General features: G+C 25.3%; 1 protein-coding gene across 1 annotated transcript; it reads left to right on the top strand.

Moving 5' to 3' along the window:
- The first annotated feature begins 334 nt into the window (after positions 1-334).
- Positions 335-12357, top strand: LOC119685317 (sodium-coupled monocarboxylate transporter 2). The gene is made up of 12 exons (XM_038099564.1): positions 335-623; positions 3976-4028; positions 4802-4908; positions 4973-5090; positions 5454-5521; positions 7262-7413; positions 7672-7812; positions 10037-10145; positions 10279-10653; positions 11527-11684; positions 11747-11874; positions 11945-12357. The coding sequence occupies exons 1-12, from the start codon at positions 388-390 to the stop codon at positions 12211-12213; spliced, it is 1914 nt and encodes a 637-aa protein (XP_037955492.1). The 5' UTR covers positions 335-387; the 3' UTR covers positions 12214-12357.
- The last annotated feature ends 663 nt before the right edge of the window (positions 12358-13020 follow it).

Here is a 13020-nt window from a genome sequence, read left to right as displayed (position 1 = left end):
ATAATATCTCTATAATATTTTAGATAAGAATATTGTCATATAAAGTCGTAACACTAATAAAAGAAATCATTTAGTATTTAAGTTAAATAATTAAATATTTTTCTTGAGTATAATTGTGTCGTTCTAAGAATGCAGTAACTTACGTAAAAATAGGTAAAATCGTAAAGGAGAATAATATTTTGTGTAATTAAAATTATTCAAATGAAGTGCTGTATTTTAATCTGTTTCAATTAAAAAAAAATTATTTAAAAAATTATTTAAAAAAATTATTTAAAAAAATTATTTAAAAAATTATTTAAAAAATTAATTTAAAATAAAATTAAAAGTTTTAAAAAGAAAATTTTAATTTACAAATGAAAATTGACTTCCTTTAAATAATTAACCAAAATGTCGAAAACGACCGAAAATATTGTACAAGCGTCAATGGCGACCGCTACAGAAACGGTTAAAAATATTACCTTCGGAACCACCGATTATATTGTCTTTGTGTTAATGTTATGCGTTTCTGCTGGTATTGGCGTATATTTCGGTTTCTTTTCGAAAGCTAAAAATACCACCGATGAATATCTGATGGGTGGAAAAAAGATGAAAACTGTACCAATCGCTATATCCTTAGTAGCAAGGTTTGTTCTGATACATATATCAATAAATTAATTAAATTTAATTATTTAGAATTAAAAATAAACAATTAAAGTGATACTTGACATTTTTTGAATTTCTTACGCCTTATGAATAAAGCCCATGAAAATGTTACCATATAAATATCGTAACGCTATATCGAAAAAATATGTAATATGTACATATATATATATATATAAGCTAATATTAATATAGTTTATATAATATATAAACTATATATAATAATATAGTTTATATAATATATAAACTATATATAATAATATAGTTTATAATACAATTTAAGTTTTTTGATATTGTGGAGTGTACAAGGACGTTTTGTGAATCCAGACAGTTCAGCTTGACTTATACAATTTATTGTCTTATTCATGTAGTATCTTTAGAAAATAAAAACTGTCAAAAATTAGATACAATATTTTCAAACAATTAATATATTTTAAAAGTTTTAAATTTTTATTATAAATCACATTTTTAAAAATCTAACTGTGTTACAGATATACAGCCTACACAAAACGTATGGTTTTATTTTTAATATTACTTTGTAAATTTTGAAAACAGTTTTTACGTGATCATATAAGGATAAGCGGTCATCTGATTTATAAAGTGATAATTCCCTTTCTGTAGTAAATAAAACTATTAATTAATAAAGTTAATTATAAATCTTTAAAAAAATAAGAAAAAAGTGTCATAATTAATAGCAAATATTTTTACAATTCATGTGGGAAACGAAAAAATAATGAGTCCTTTTTTTAATAAATATTGTTCAGATATTTTAGTAATTGTATAAATTAAAAGGAATTCTTTGATTATATAAAAACTCGTATTAATCAAATATCCTTATATACAAAGTTACAAATTTAAGGACTTTGTTATTTTTAGTGTATAACGTTAGTTTATAATTTTTATTTTAAAGTCATAAAATTTCGAATTTATATTAAAAGGTATTATAATTTTCGGAGTGTATAAACTTAAGCATATATGTACAAAACATGACAACCGACTCCAGAATTACATATATTTCTCCAGAAGAAAGATCCTTCTTAGTTTGAGAACTTTTATATAAATTTAAAAAAAATTTTTATTTGTAGTGTATCACGTCGAACATTAAATTTTTATTTTCTAAATAAAATATAAAAATATAACTAGGATTCTATTTTTGCTTTTGAAAATTATCATTGCTAAGCCCTCCGAGTGTAAAAACTAAAATATATATCTACAAAACATAATAAATCTACTCCAGATTATCAAAATTGATATCCTTGTTAGTTCAAATACTCTAACTCCTCATCGTTCTTATCTCTTTATTTAATTTGATTTAATTTTGTCTTATTGTATTGTGCAAATAAAATTATTAAATCTATAAAATAGTAAGAAATTTAAATTTATAAATTTTCCATTTATTAAATTATTTAAATTTATGGATTCAAAAGAAAAACGAAGGCAACTGAGGCAATTATATAATATATGAGAGTAATTTTTTAAAAACATATCTACGTTTCTCTTTTTTAAAATCATAACCATAGATATGTTCAACACCTTAAAGAAGTAACCGTTTATATAAATATGTATACTTAAAATCCTTATATATATGATCTGATACAATATTGATATGAAATAAAATGTGACTCATAAAATATAATTTATTTGTCCAAAATTTTAATAAATATTTACTGTGAAAGTTTTATTAACAAATTCACTTGCTGTGTTTATATTAGAACCAAATCATAAACCAGCTGTAAAAAAATTGAATTAATTATACTTTTATTTTTAATTATTAAATTTCAATACTATTCTGTTTGTAGAAGCATTATTTGTTGTATGATTTATATATTCTTTCTTATGTATAGAACCTAATCTTGGAACGTAATACGGAGAAAATCCAGAGAAAATGTGCGAACATAAAAGTCAAGTACGGCTTTGGGTCAGTTGGTTAAAGTGCGCTGACTCTGAGCTTCATATTTGGCAGGACAAGTGTTATATTCCTGGTACTTGCAGTCTCAAAAAATTATTCACGAATAATTAAATATAAGTATTATTTCCAAGACCACTGATGATGGGTATCAGTGGCAATACTCAAAACAGCTGTGTGGTCAACCAAAAATTCAATTAATTAAAATAATATAAAATGAATTTTTGTTGTTGTATGTCACTACTGTTCGAAAAACCTCTTTATTAAACATTTCTATAAAAAAAATGAAACTAAAATGGTAGGGTAAGTATTAACAGTTTAGTTCAATGCAAAAAGTATGTCATTTGGGTAAACGTTTATCAACTAAAGTTTTGATATTTTGGTATTTTGTATTTAAATAAATTAAATTACACCAATTAAAACCTATTAAACTTATACAGTATCATCGTCATTAACTTTCAACCAAACTATATTCATTATAAAAAAAACCAATCCTGTTATCATTTAATCATATGAACCACATTCGCATCTTCTTCTTCTTTAATTTGGACTAACGGAATGTCCGCAACTGAATTAATGACAAAAACTGAACGATTTCCTTTCAAGTAAATATTGTTTAAACTGCTAAGCTGTTAAACTGTTAAAATATTTTTGTTTAAAAAATTGATTTCCTTTATTAAACACAAGTCATTTTCTACAAAATATTATTTTTTTTGTACTTACCATTGCCAATAATTTTTACGTGTTCTGCCTAGGCACATGGCATATTCACGGATTGTAATGAAAAACTTAAGAATTTATTTTAAATCATTTTATTTTTTCTTTAATTTATAGCACTTTTTATTATTGATACATTTATTACTTAAATTAAATGCAATAAAAAATGAATTGTTCCACCCAAATAAATTCACATTAAACTTAACTGTTGCGTGCTTTGTCCTTTGCAACAATAACGTTCACTGTCAAATTCTGAATTCAAAGTCAGAGTTGTCTTATTGATCTTTGCGTTACAAAATATTTTAAAATAAGCTCAAATCTGTCAAATCGATAGAAATAATTTCATGGTTTTAGGATAATATATATATTATAAAGAATTTAAGTTGTCAAGAATTTTATTCTTTTTTTTGTGACCAAAAATATAATATAATAATTTATGAGCGGGATAATTGGTCATTTAAATAAAAAAAAAAACTATAATTTATTATTTATATTTAAAACAAATTATATTTTATTAAAATAATTTCCGATATTTCGATTATCTTTGATAGTCATTTTTATTTAATCAATTTGACCAATTAGCCCGCTCATAAATTATTGTCAAGAATAGCAAAACAATTATAAATTAGTTAAATACTTATATTACTTTATATATATTTGCATATATTTATATTTAATATCAACAATATATAAATTTGTTTCTATATTTATAGTCAGCTATCCGGAATAGCTATTATGGCAGTACCTGCGGAAACATACTCATATGGTAATATATCTGTCTAAGCATATAAAGATCTCATTTATTCTTTCATATATCATAACAAAAATTCTACATTCATTTATATATTTTAATAGAAAGTAAAAGTACTGATACATATAGTCGAATTCAGTTATAATATATAGGAATATATATATTTATATTTAGTTTTGTCTTACTTCTATTAATCGTTATAAATTTATTACCGCAGAAGTAAAAAGTTTACTACTCGACAGACTTTATACAAACATAAATAAGTCATAGTGCATTAATCTATTTTGCGTTTGCTTATTAGTGTCTAAATTGTAGTTCTTCAACTTTACTACGAGGACTGTGAATGAAGTTAAAAACAAACAGTTTTCGCTACAGAAGACACTCTCTCCTTTCTGGATAGTTATATTTAAATCACTATATTGTAGTTGTTCTGCTATAAAAATGCAGTTAGATAAAATAAAAGCCAAAGTCTTAAAGAGAAGGGCAGCTTTATAAAATTAACATTATAATTAAAAAAATTTTATTTTCGTAAATAATAATTTAAATTAATTATAAGTCATTATTATTTTGAAATTTAAATTCCTTCTAAAAGATTATCCTGCTCCTAACGCTGAATTCAAATTTAACAATATGTATATTTGTAAACTTTATCTTTCCCTTATGTTACATATGAATACATATGCATACTTATACATAACCTATTTTTGTTAATACTTACACATTTATTGATTATAATATTTCCATTTAATTACATTAATGTCCATTCAACTTTGTATTTATTATTAAAGGCTCGAACTATTTTATTGTGGTGCTATCTATGATCATAGTTGTTCCAATATTGTGCTATATTATCATTCCGGTGTTTTATGAAAATAATATATCCAACTGTTATGAGGTAAATAACTAAAAAATAAATAATATTCATTCAAAAATTATATAAATTCTATTTTAATATTCAGTATCTTGAAATGCGATTCAACAAGCGCGTACGTCAATTGATAACAATATCGTTTGTTTTTCATGCTGTACTGATCCTTCCAGTCTTCATGTTTGTTCCATCATTGGCTTTCTCGCAAGGTATGCTAAATATTAAATTATTACGAGTATATGAAAAGTACAACAAATACAAATCTAAAATAATTATCATTAGAATTATTTATAACATTATTGCTTAAGATATATTATTTTTAAAATTCCAATTAATAATTTCGAAAGTAAATGATTCAAATTTTATCCTAATCGTAATATAGCGCATTATATATTCGCATAGACAGGTCTGTCTGTGAATATTCCCAATGCGCACCAGCGGCAAATATTTGCATTTATTTAAAAGAATATAAAAAACTTAAATTAAAATATGCTCTATATTCGAATTTATTAATCACACATAATTTAAATAAATAATCACTTTTCGTTGATAACAAAATTTACTCCTTTCAGTTACGGGCATCAACATTCACCTTATAAATACTATAGTCTGTTCCATTTGTGTTTTCTATACCATGTTGGTAAGTAAATTGCTTCAAGTATATTTATACATATTTATACACATAATGCTTATAAACACATACCTAGGCATATGTGTATGCAGATGTCAGTTAAAGAATGAAGATTTTTATCACCTAATTTTTTTTTAGTTCCCGTATATAGACAGAATAATACCCCATTTTCTACAAGAAAGTATTTTCGCCAGTGAAACACTTTTAGAGCTCTCAAATACCTGACAGATATGTGTTAGTAGGATTGTTGTATATATATTGAATGTGACATTATTCTCATTTATTCGAAAACATAAATATCAGAAAATGGACTGGCAATTATCTGGTGAGGACTTTTATTATATTGTCATTTCTTATTTATTTTGAAACAAGTCCAAACAATTTTAATATTATAACAAAGTTATTTTTATATTTTGTTTTATAAAAATTAAGACGATTCTGATATTAAAAATAAATATTTAATAAAACTATATATTGTTCATTTCGATTCAATACCTTTTGCCATCCTTCTGACAGTGCCATAATTCCACGCTCATAAATTTTTGTTCTTTGTTGATCAAAAACTGATTCACTTTGTAAAAAGTGGAAAAAAACAATCAGTAGAAATCTGGAATATAATGTGACAGAATAACCCAACTAAGCAGCAAAAGCTTTAGGCAAGCTACAAACTTAAATCGGGTCTCACATTTTGTATCTGTTTAAGTCAATCATTTAATTTGTCCAGCTCATGAAAGTACACTTTAGAATTAATAAGAGTTCAAAATAAAACAATTCCAAACAAACAAAATTTTTTTTGTGTTTTATTAACGATTCTTAAAATATTGCACCTAGTACAAACAACAAATAAGAGGTACTAATAAGCAATTTGATTTGAATATTTAAGGTATAACGAAGGTAGGTCTAGGTAATACAACTACTTGGAGAAGGCATAATAACATATAGATAGCGTCACCTTTTTTGAAGAATATCGGCTATCGAAATGGTTGAAATCGGATTACCTTCTTAACTCCATGTTTTCTTTCATTTAACACTGCAACCACATTTTATTATAAAAGAATTATAATAGTGTAATTAGTTACAAATATTTAAAGTTTTCATAACTATATAAGTTTTAAATACAATGTGATCTAAATAAGATTCTAAGAGTTTCACAGAAGGTAGAGAAGGTATGGGCTAGCACTTTTAATACAATCCATCGCATATTATTATTTGCTCCAATATATACAACTCTGTTTTGCTGTCATATAGGGGACCTGCTAAGTTTTTTAAACTTAGAGTATTTGTATCAAAAATTTAGTATTTGAAAAAAAAAATTTGATCAGTTTTAACTAATAGATGTTTTTATAACCATACTATATATATTTAAGAAATTTCTCTTCTTTTTTTTTTATTAAACCGCGAGATAGTGACTAAATCATTTTTACTCTATGGTGATAACTTGGATGATCTGCTGTAACAAATGTTCCATTCAAATATGATAAAGAGGTATTCAGGTGATTTCATAAGAGTATAGTTATAAGCATGCCATTTTTTCTAAAAGAATGTAATTCTGAATTAAATTAAGTATCTGCAAAATAAAACCATGTTAGCGCTCTAACTTTGATGTACTTTTGCACACTTTCAATACCCGATAATTCTGTGTATATTCCCGATTCTTTATATTCTGAAACTTCAAATATGTATCCATAATAAAGAAAGTGATCAATTTTAATATATAAAAATAAATTACAATTATATTCAAACATACAGGGAGGCATTAAAGCTGTGGTATGGACAGATGTAGTACAAGCCTTAATCATGATATCATCTGTCGCTTTAGTAGGTGTTTTGGGAACGCTTAAAGTAGGTGGCCTAAGTAATGTGATACAACATGCAACTGAAGGTGGACGCACTACATTTGAGTAAGTTATGTTCAATATTCGAACTGATAAATAGAGAAATTATTACAAGATTTTATGTTAAAGAAATAAGATTAAAAATGTTTATACAATCAATAATTTACCTTAAAAATCTACAATAAATTTAAATTTTTTGCTAATGCATTTATAATCCGAAAAGATTTATTTTATTAAATACACACTTGTTATTTATCACAATTTTAAAATAAACATAAATAAATAAACAAAATGAAGCTAATATCATATATTTCTTTTCTGTAGCTTTAGCTGGGATCCACGTATACGCATCGGTGTATGGAACGGTATAATTAATGGGACACTTATGTGGGTTGGGCACATTGGATTAAATCAAAGCTGTGTGCAAAGAATAGTGTCTTTGCCATCGATAAATAATGCCAAAAGGTACTTTTTTTACAGATATGATTACATTTTAGCACTTTAATTGCAATTTAATTTGAAAAGAATGACAGTTGTTTGTTTTCCTTACTTTAATATAATAAAAATGAAATATAAGATTTTCCTCAAGATATTTAATGATGTAGGATACTTTTTACCATAAATATATAGAAGATATAATTAGTATTGTTAAACTTATAACATTTAGACTGGATCATAATTGAAAAGATGCTTATTATTTTAATGTAAATAAACATTTTCGGTTGCAGTTATTGTAGAATTCAGAATACACCATTCCACACCAAATTACAGGCAACTACACTGGTTGCATATAATAATATGTAATAACACTATAAATATATCCTCAACTCTATTATATTTTTATATTATTATTATTATTATTATTAAATACACAACATTTCAACACTCTTTCTGTATTTTTATCATTGCCTGTTAATTATTTTTTTATTTATCATTTACTTCTTAAGTTTTAAATTTTAAACATTCTTAAAAATAGTTTTAAAATGGTTTTAATTGGTTCAATACTGTTATATTTTTAACTAAGCTTTTATAGAGTTTATTGACAAAGTTTATTATAAACACTATTAAATAATTAATTCAAGAGTTTCTAGGTTTATATTCACAGTTTTGTGATATATATCACCATACTAATTAACAAGATTTATCATGAATAAATATTTTAAATAACATAACAGCATAAAATAAAGAAACCGTCTCTGTTATTGTCTACAGCGGTGCTTTTGTTTACAGCGGCTCGTAGTTGCACATATGGACCATATTGATAACAATATGCGACAAAATTAGTTTTTTCTCTGATTTTTGTTTTTTTTTAACCATTTTAGGTCAATTTGAATATGCTGAACTCAAATCTGAAATCCGTTTTTCTCATATACTTATGGATCTCTTACAATAACGGATTAAAGTTCAAAAATTTAGATTTTAAAGGGTTAATAAAAAATATTTATTTTAAAGATACTAGTTTCGTTTTTTCAAACTTACTATGAATGATTAGATAAATATTTTTTCCTTTACGAAAATTAGAAAAGAGAATTTAGTGTCCCACAGTATAATCAATTGATCATTTAAATTCGGTTTTAATAGAGTTGATGATGTTAATACTCGTAAAACAACTTTTAAGGCTTAAGTAGTATAGATATTATCTTTATAGTGAACAATTTTAATATATATATATATATCAGTGACGACGCGTGCCCTATCTGGAAGGGTGTGCGGCCCTTCTATAATGTTGTTTTTACATGTACCACTTATATTAAAATATATGAGATGTTTTATTAATAATAACTATATTATGTTAGGCAACAATATATTCGTAATATTATATTAACAATTCATTAACAAAATAACATATTAAACAAATTAAATTAATAATTTATATATAAATTTAATATTATATCAAAAACAAAACTTTTCATATACTTGTAACATCAAACCAACTTTTTTCAAACAAAAGAGTTTTAACTCAGAACCATACATGTTTATCCAGTGATCAAACAAAATCAAACTCACTTGCAACGTACAAATGTGCGCACATGTACTCCGCACAGTAAGAACAGAAATTCGTGGGTGCTACTGTTAAAAGGGGAGAGACGAAATGTGATAGAAATGTATGGTGAGATGAGCTGCAAACTTCAGCCGCTCATGCAATCACTTTGGCAAATCATCATGTTGGATTCGTATGCATGCAGTTGATATTCGAATAGAACAGAAAATTACTCTCATACAATTCCCACTATATAAATCTCTATTTCTGTTATTACGAACGGGAGCACACGCACATTATTTTGTTAATATGCAAAATATGAATGTGCAGCCAACTTCTTTGCACACAAAGGGGAGAGACGAAATAAAATAAAAATGTTCTGTGATTTGAGCTGCAAATACATGAGCACAACTAACAAGTATAGCAGCTAACAGAAGCAAATTGATTGAGTTTTCATAGACAATTATATTTAATTGTTTTTGCTAAAACTTTAAAAATATATATTATATGGAAATGTAATAAATAATAATAATTCTTGATGTGAAGATACTTAATAAATTTATGTACCTATGTTATTTAACATTTTGCAAATTATGTTAGGGTGTTCACCGCACACCTCCGCACCTTAGAGCAGTCGTCACTGATATATATATATATAAATATATATATTGTATAGCATTATTTCATAATAGACCATTATATTTTTAGAGCGCTCATATTATCTGGTATTGGCATTATTACTATAATGGGATTTAATTCCTTCATTGGCATTGTTATGTATGCTCGTTATCATGGCTGTGATCCAGTATTTGGCGGTGTAAGTTATATTAAAATAATAAACAAATTTAATTAACTTATTTTATATTTTTTATTCTTCCTGTTGTTTTATTTTATTGTTACTGTTAATATGTCATACACATACCTATATTAATTTAATCTTATTTTAATAGCTTGTCGATAAAGCAGATAAACTAGTTCCATTCTTTGTGCAAGAAATATTGGGTCATTTACAAGGCATGCCTGGAATTTTTGTATCTTGTGTTTTTAGTGCTTCTCTAAGTACTCTATCCGCTATATTGAACTCATTGGCCGGTGTCACTTACTTCGATTATATAAAACCTTTTATCAAGCACACAGAAGCCAGGGCTAATTTCATTATGAAAGTATTTGTTGTTGTTATGGGAATTTACAGCGTTTTGGGTGGATTTGTAGTACAAAATTTTAACTCTATTTTGCAAATAATTATAACTCTTTCTGGCATTTCAACTGGCGCTGTGGTTGGAGTATTCTTAATAGGAATGTTTATACCACGAGTTAATGGAAAAGTAAGTTTATGCATTATTGTATATTAGTCATTTAATTAGCTACATGTTTTATTTTATATATAAATGTTTTCAATTAAGTGTTTTTGCAGTCTAAAATTAAGAATAAAAATTAAGATTTTAAATTTAAGATTAAGATTTTTAAAGAAATTTTATTGTTATTTTCACTTTAGTTTAAAGTTGTCATTAAGAAACTTAAATAGATGACGAAATATCGATGGAATGAAACTAATTGTAAAATAAATCGGTTTTTTTTACAATAATAAAAACACTTCATAAAATAATAAATATTAATGCACAAGGAAGAAATAATATCATACAATAAATAATGCCTATGCAAAAGAATAGTATTGAAATTTAAGAATTAAAAAAAAAAAATTATATATAATTAATTAATTCAATTATGCTACATTTTTTAATGAACTTAGACAGCAAATTAACAAAAATCTTCAAGTTCGAACATAGAATCATGTACCACTTTGGGTCAGTTGGTTAAGGTGCGCTGACTCTGAGCTTTAAATTTGGCAGAGTACGACTTCAACCCTTGGTACTTGCAGTCTTAAAAAAATAAATATTTGAAAATAATTAAATATAAGACATAACTCCAATACCACTAATGGTGTAATAGTAATAAATATTTATATATATATATCTTTTAAATTTAATAATAACTGAATACTGTTTACCCATATTATCCAGAATTTATATATATTTCTATATATATAATCCAGAATTCATATGTTATATTGCATTGTTACTTACTAGTTGAAGCCATTTTAATAATCAATTAACTATACTCCTAATAATATGATAATTATTTTTATATACGATTAATAATATAAAAAAAATTATTTAAATTTAATATTCATCTTAAAGGTCGCTGTTACATCAATTATCATCAGTATTGGCATTATGTGCTGGATAATAACAATTGCACAATTTCGACTTAAATCAGGTGCTATAAAATATGATCCCGTTCCAACTACATTAGATCAATGTGAAGCTAAAAACTTAAATTTTATTCTTAACTCAATGTAAAATTATTTGTATAATTAAAAAGTGCTTTTCATATATTTATTTTAAAAAACTTTTACAGAGCTAAAAATGGCAATAACACCAAACAAATTGAAGATTTCGAAGTAACCCCAAATCCATTAGTAACAACTGCCTTCACAAGTAACAGAGATTTTTCCATATTTGAAATATCTTTCTTTTGGTATAAAGGTGAGTTCAAATCTAATAATTAAAAACAAATAATTAATGTTTTATAATTATATAAATTTTATATATATAGTTCTAGGTGGTTTAATTGTTTGGGTTGTGGCAATTCCTTTAAGCTACTTTTGGAAGAGAGATAAATATGAAAAAATTAATCCTAAACTGTTTACACCAATTGTACGTAAATTCATTAAATTCGACACTATAGAAATGGAAGAAATGCCTTTAAAATCTCCGATTCTAAATGGCGAAAATAATGCAACAATAATTATGAGCAACGCTAAAAATGGAGGCATCGATAAAACGCAGCATCAAAAACAAAATGGCGCCAATGGAGATGTCTAAAGCCGGCATCTACCTTCATCTCTTAATAAATCATACATCATAAAGTGATAGACGTCGTCACAATATCATGCCATAAATTTTGATTAATTTAAATATAGTTAAATTTATTAATATAATATAAGATTCTAGTGACAATAAATTTAATGTTTGTTACTAAACACGCTTTAATATTTTTTAAGTTAATTAATTAATGTTAATATTAAATTAACACTCGTATATAACAAGGCATTTAATTTATTTTTCACAAACGTAATTATATGATGCTATATAAACATGTTATATGAATATATATGAAAAACAAAATTATTCAATTTGCGAATAACATAAACAATAGTCTTAGAAAATAATATTAAATGAGTATTTCTTTTATTTTTCAAAATCAATAAAAGAAATTTTTTTAAAAAGAATTTAACTAATTATTTTTTTTTATTAAAATATAATAAAATCATAAGTACTTCACAGTAATAAGAATCAGAGGCATCACCTCGGAATTTAACAAAAACCAATATACAACAAACAGATGCGAACAGATGTTACTTCGGACTACATAGGCAATTGAAAAATAAAGCTCTCAACAAACAAAAATCACATTCTACAAATCTACAACTCTATTCTACAATTACCAACAGTGATGAGAAGGCGTTAGGAACATTCAAGAGAAAAATTCTTCTGAAGATTTATGATCCCTTACACGCTAGCGACGAGTTTTGAACGATGAGCTGTATGGGCTATACCGCCACATTGACATAGCTAAGCGCATACAAATTCAGTGGTTTCGCTGGCTTGGTAATGTCGTGCGAATGGAAG

The sequence above is a fragment of the Teleopsis dalmanni genome, chromosome 2 (assembly GCF_002237135.1).
Source record: "Teleopsis dalmanni isolate 2A chromosome 2, ASM223713v2, whole genome shotgun sequence".
Taxonomy (NCBI): domain Eukaryota; kingdom Metazoa; phylum Arthropoda; class Insecta; order Diptera; family Diopsidae; genus Teleopsis; species Teleopsis dalmanni.
Note: the sequence above shows the minus strand (reverse complement) of the source record. Positions and strands in the feature narration are given on the sequence as shown.

What these genes read in the sequence shown, in the direction of transcription:
- LOC119685317 (XM_038099564.1), top strand. Translation starts at nt 388, where the DNA reads ATGTCGAAAACGACCGAAAATATTGTACAAGCGTCAATGGCGACCGCT. An exon ending in AATTTTATTCTTAACTCAAT is followed by an intron (nt 11,685 to 11,746) that starts GTAAAATTATTT and finishes AAACTTTTACAG; the next exon opens with AGCTAAAAATGGCAATAACA. An exon ending in ATCTTTCTTTTGGTATAAAG is followed by an intron (nt 11,875 to 11,944) that starts GTGAGTTCAAAT and finishes TTATATATATAG; the next exon opens with TTCTAGGTGGTTTAATTGTT.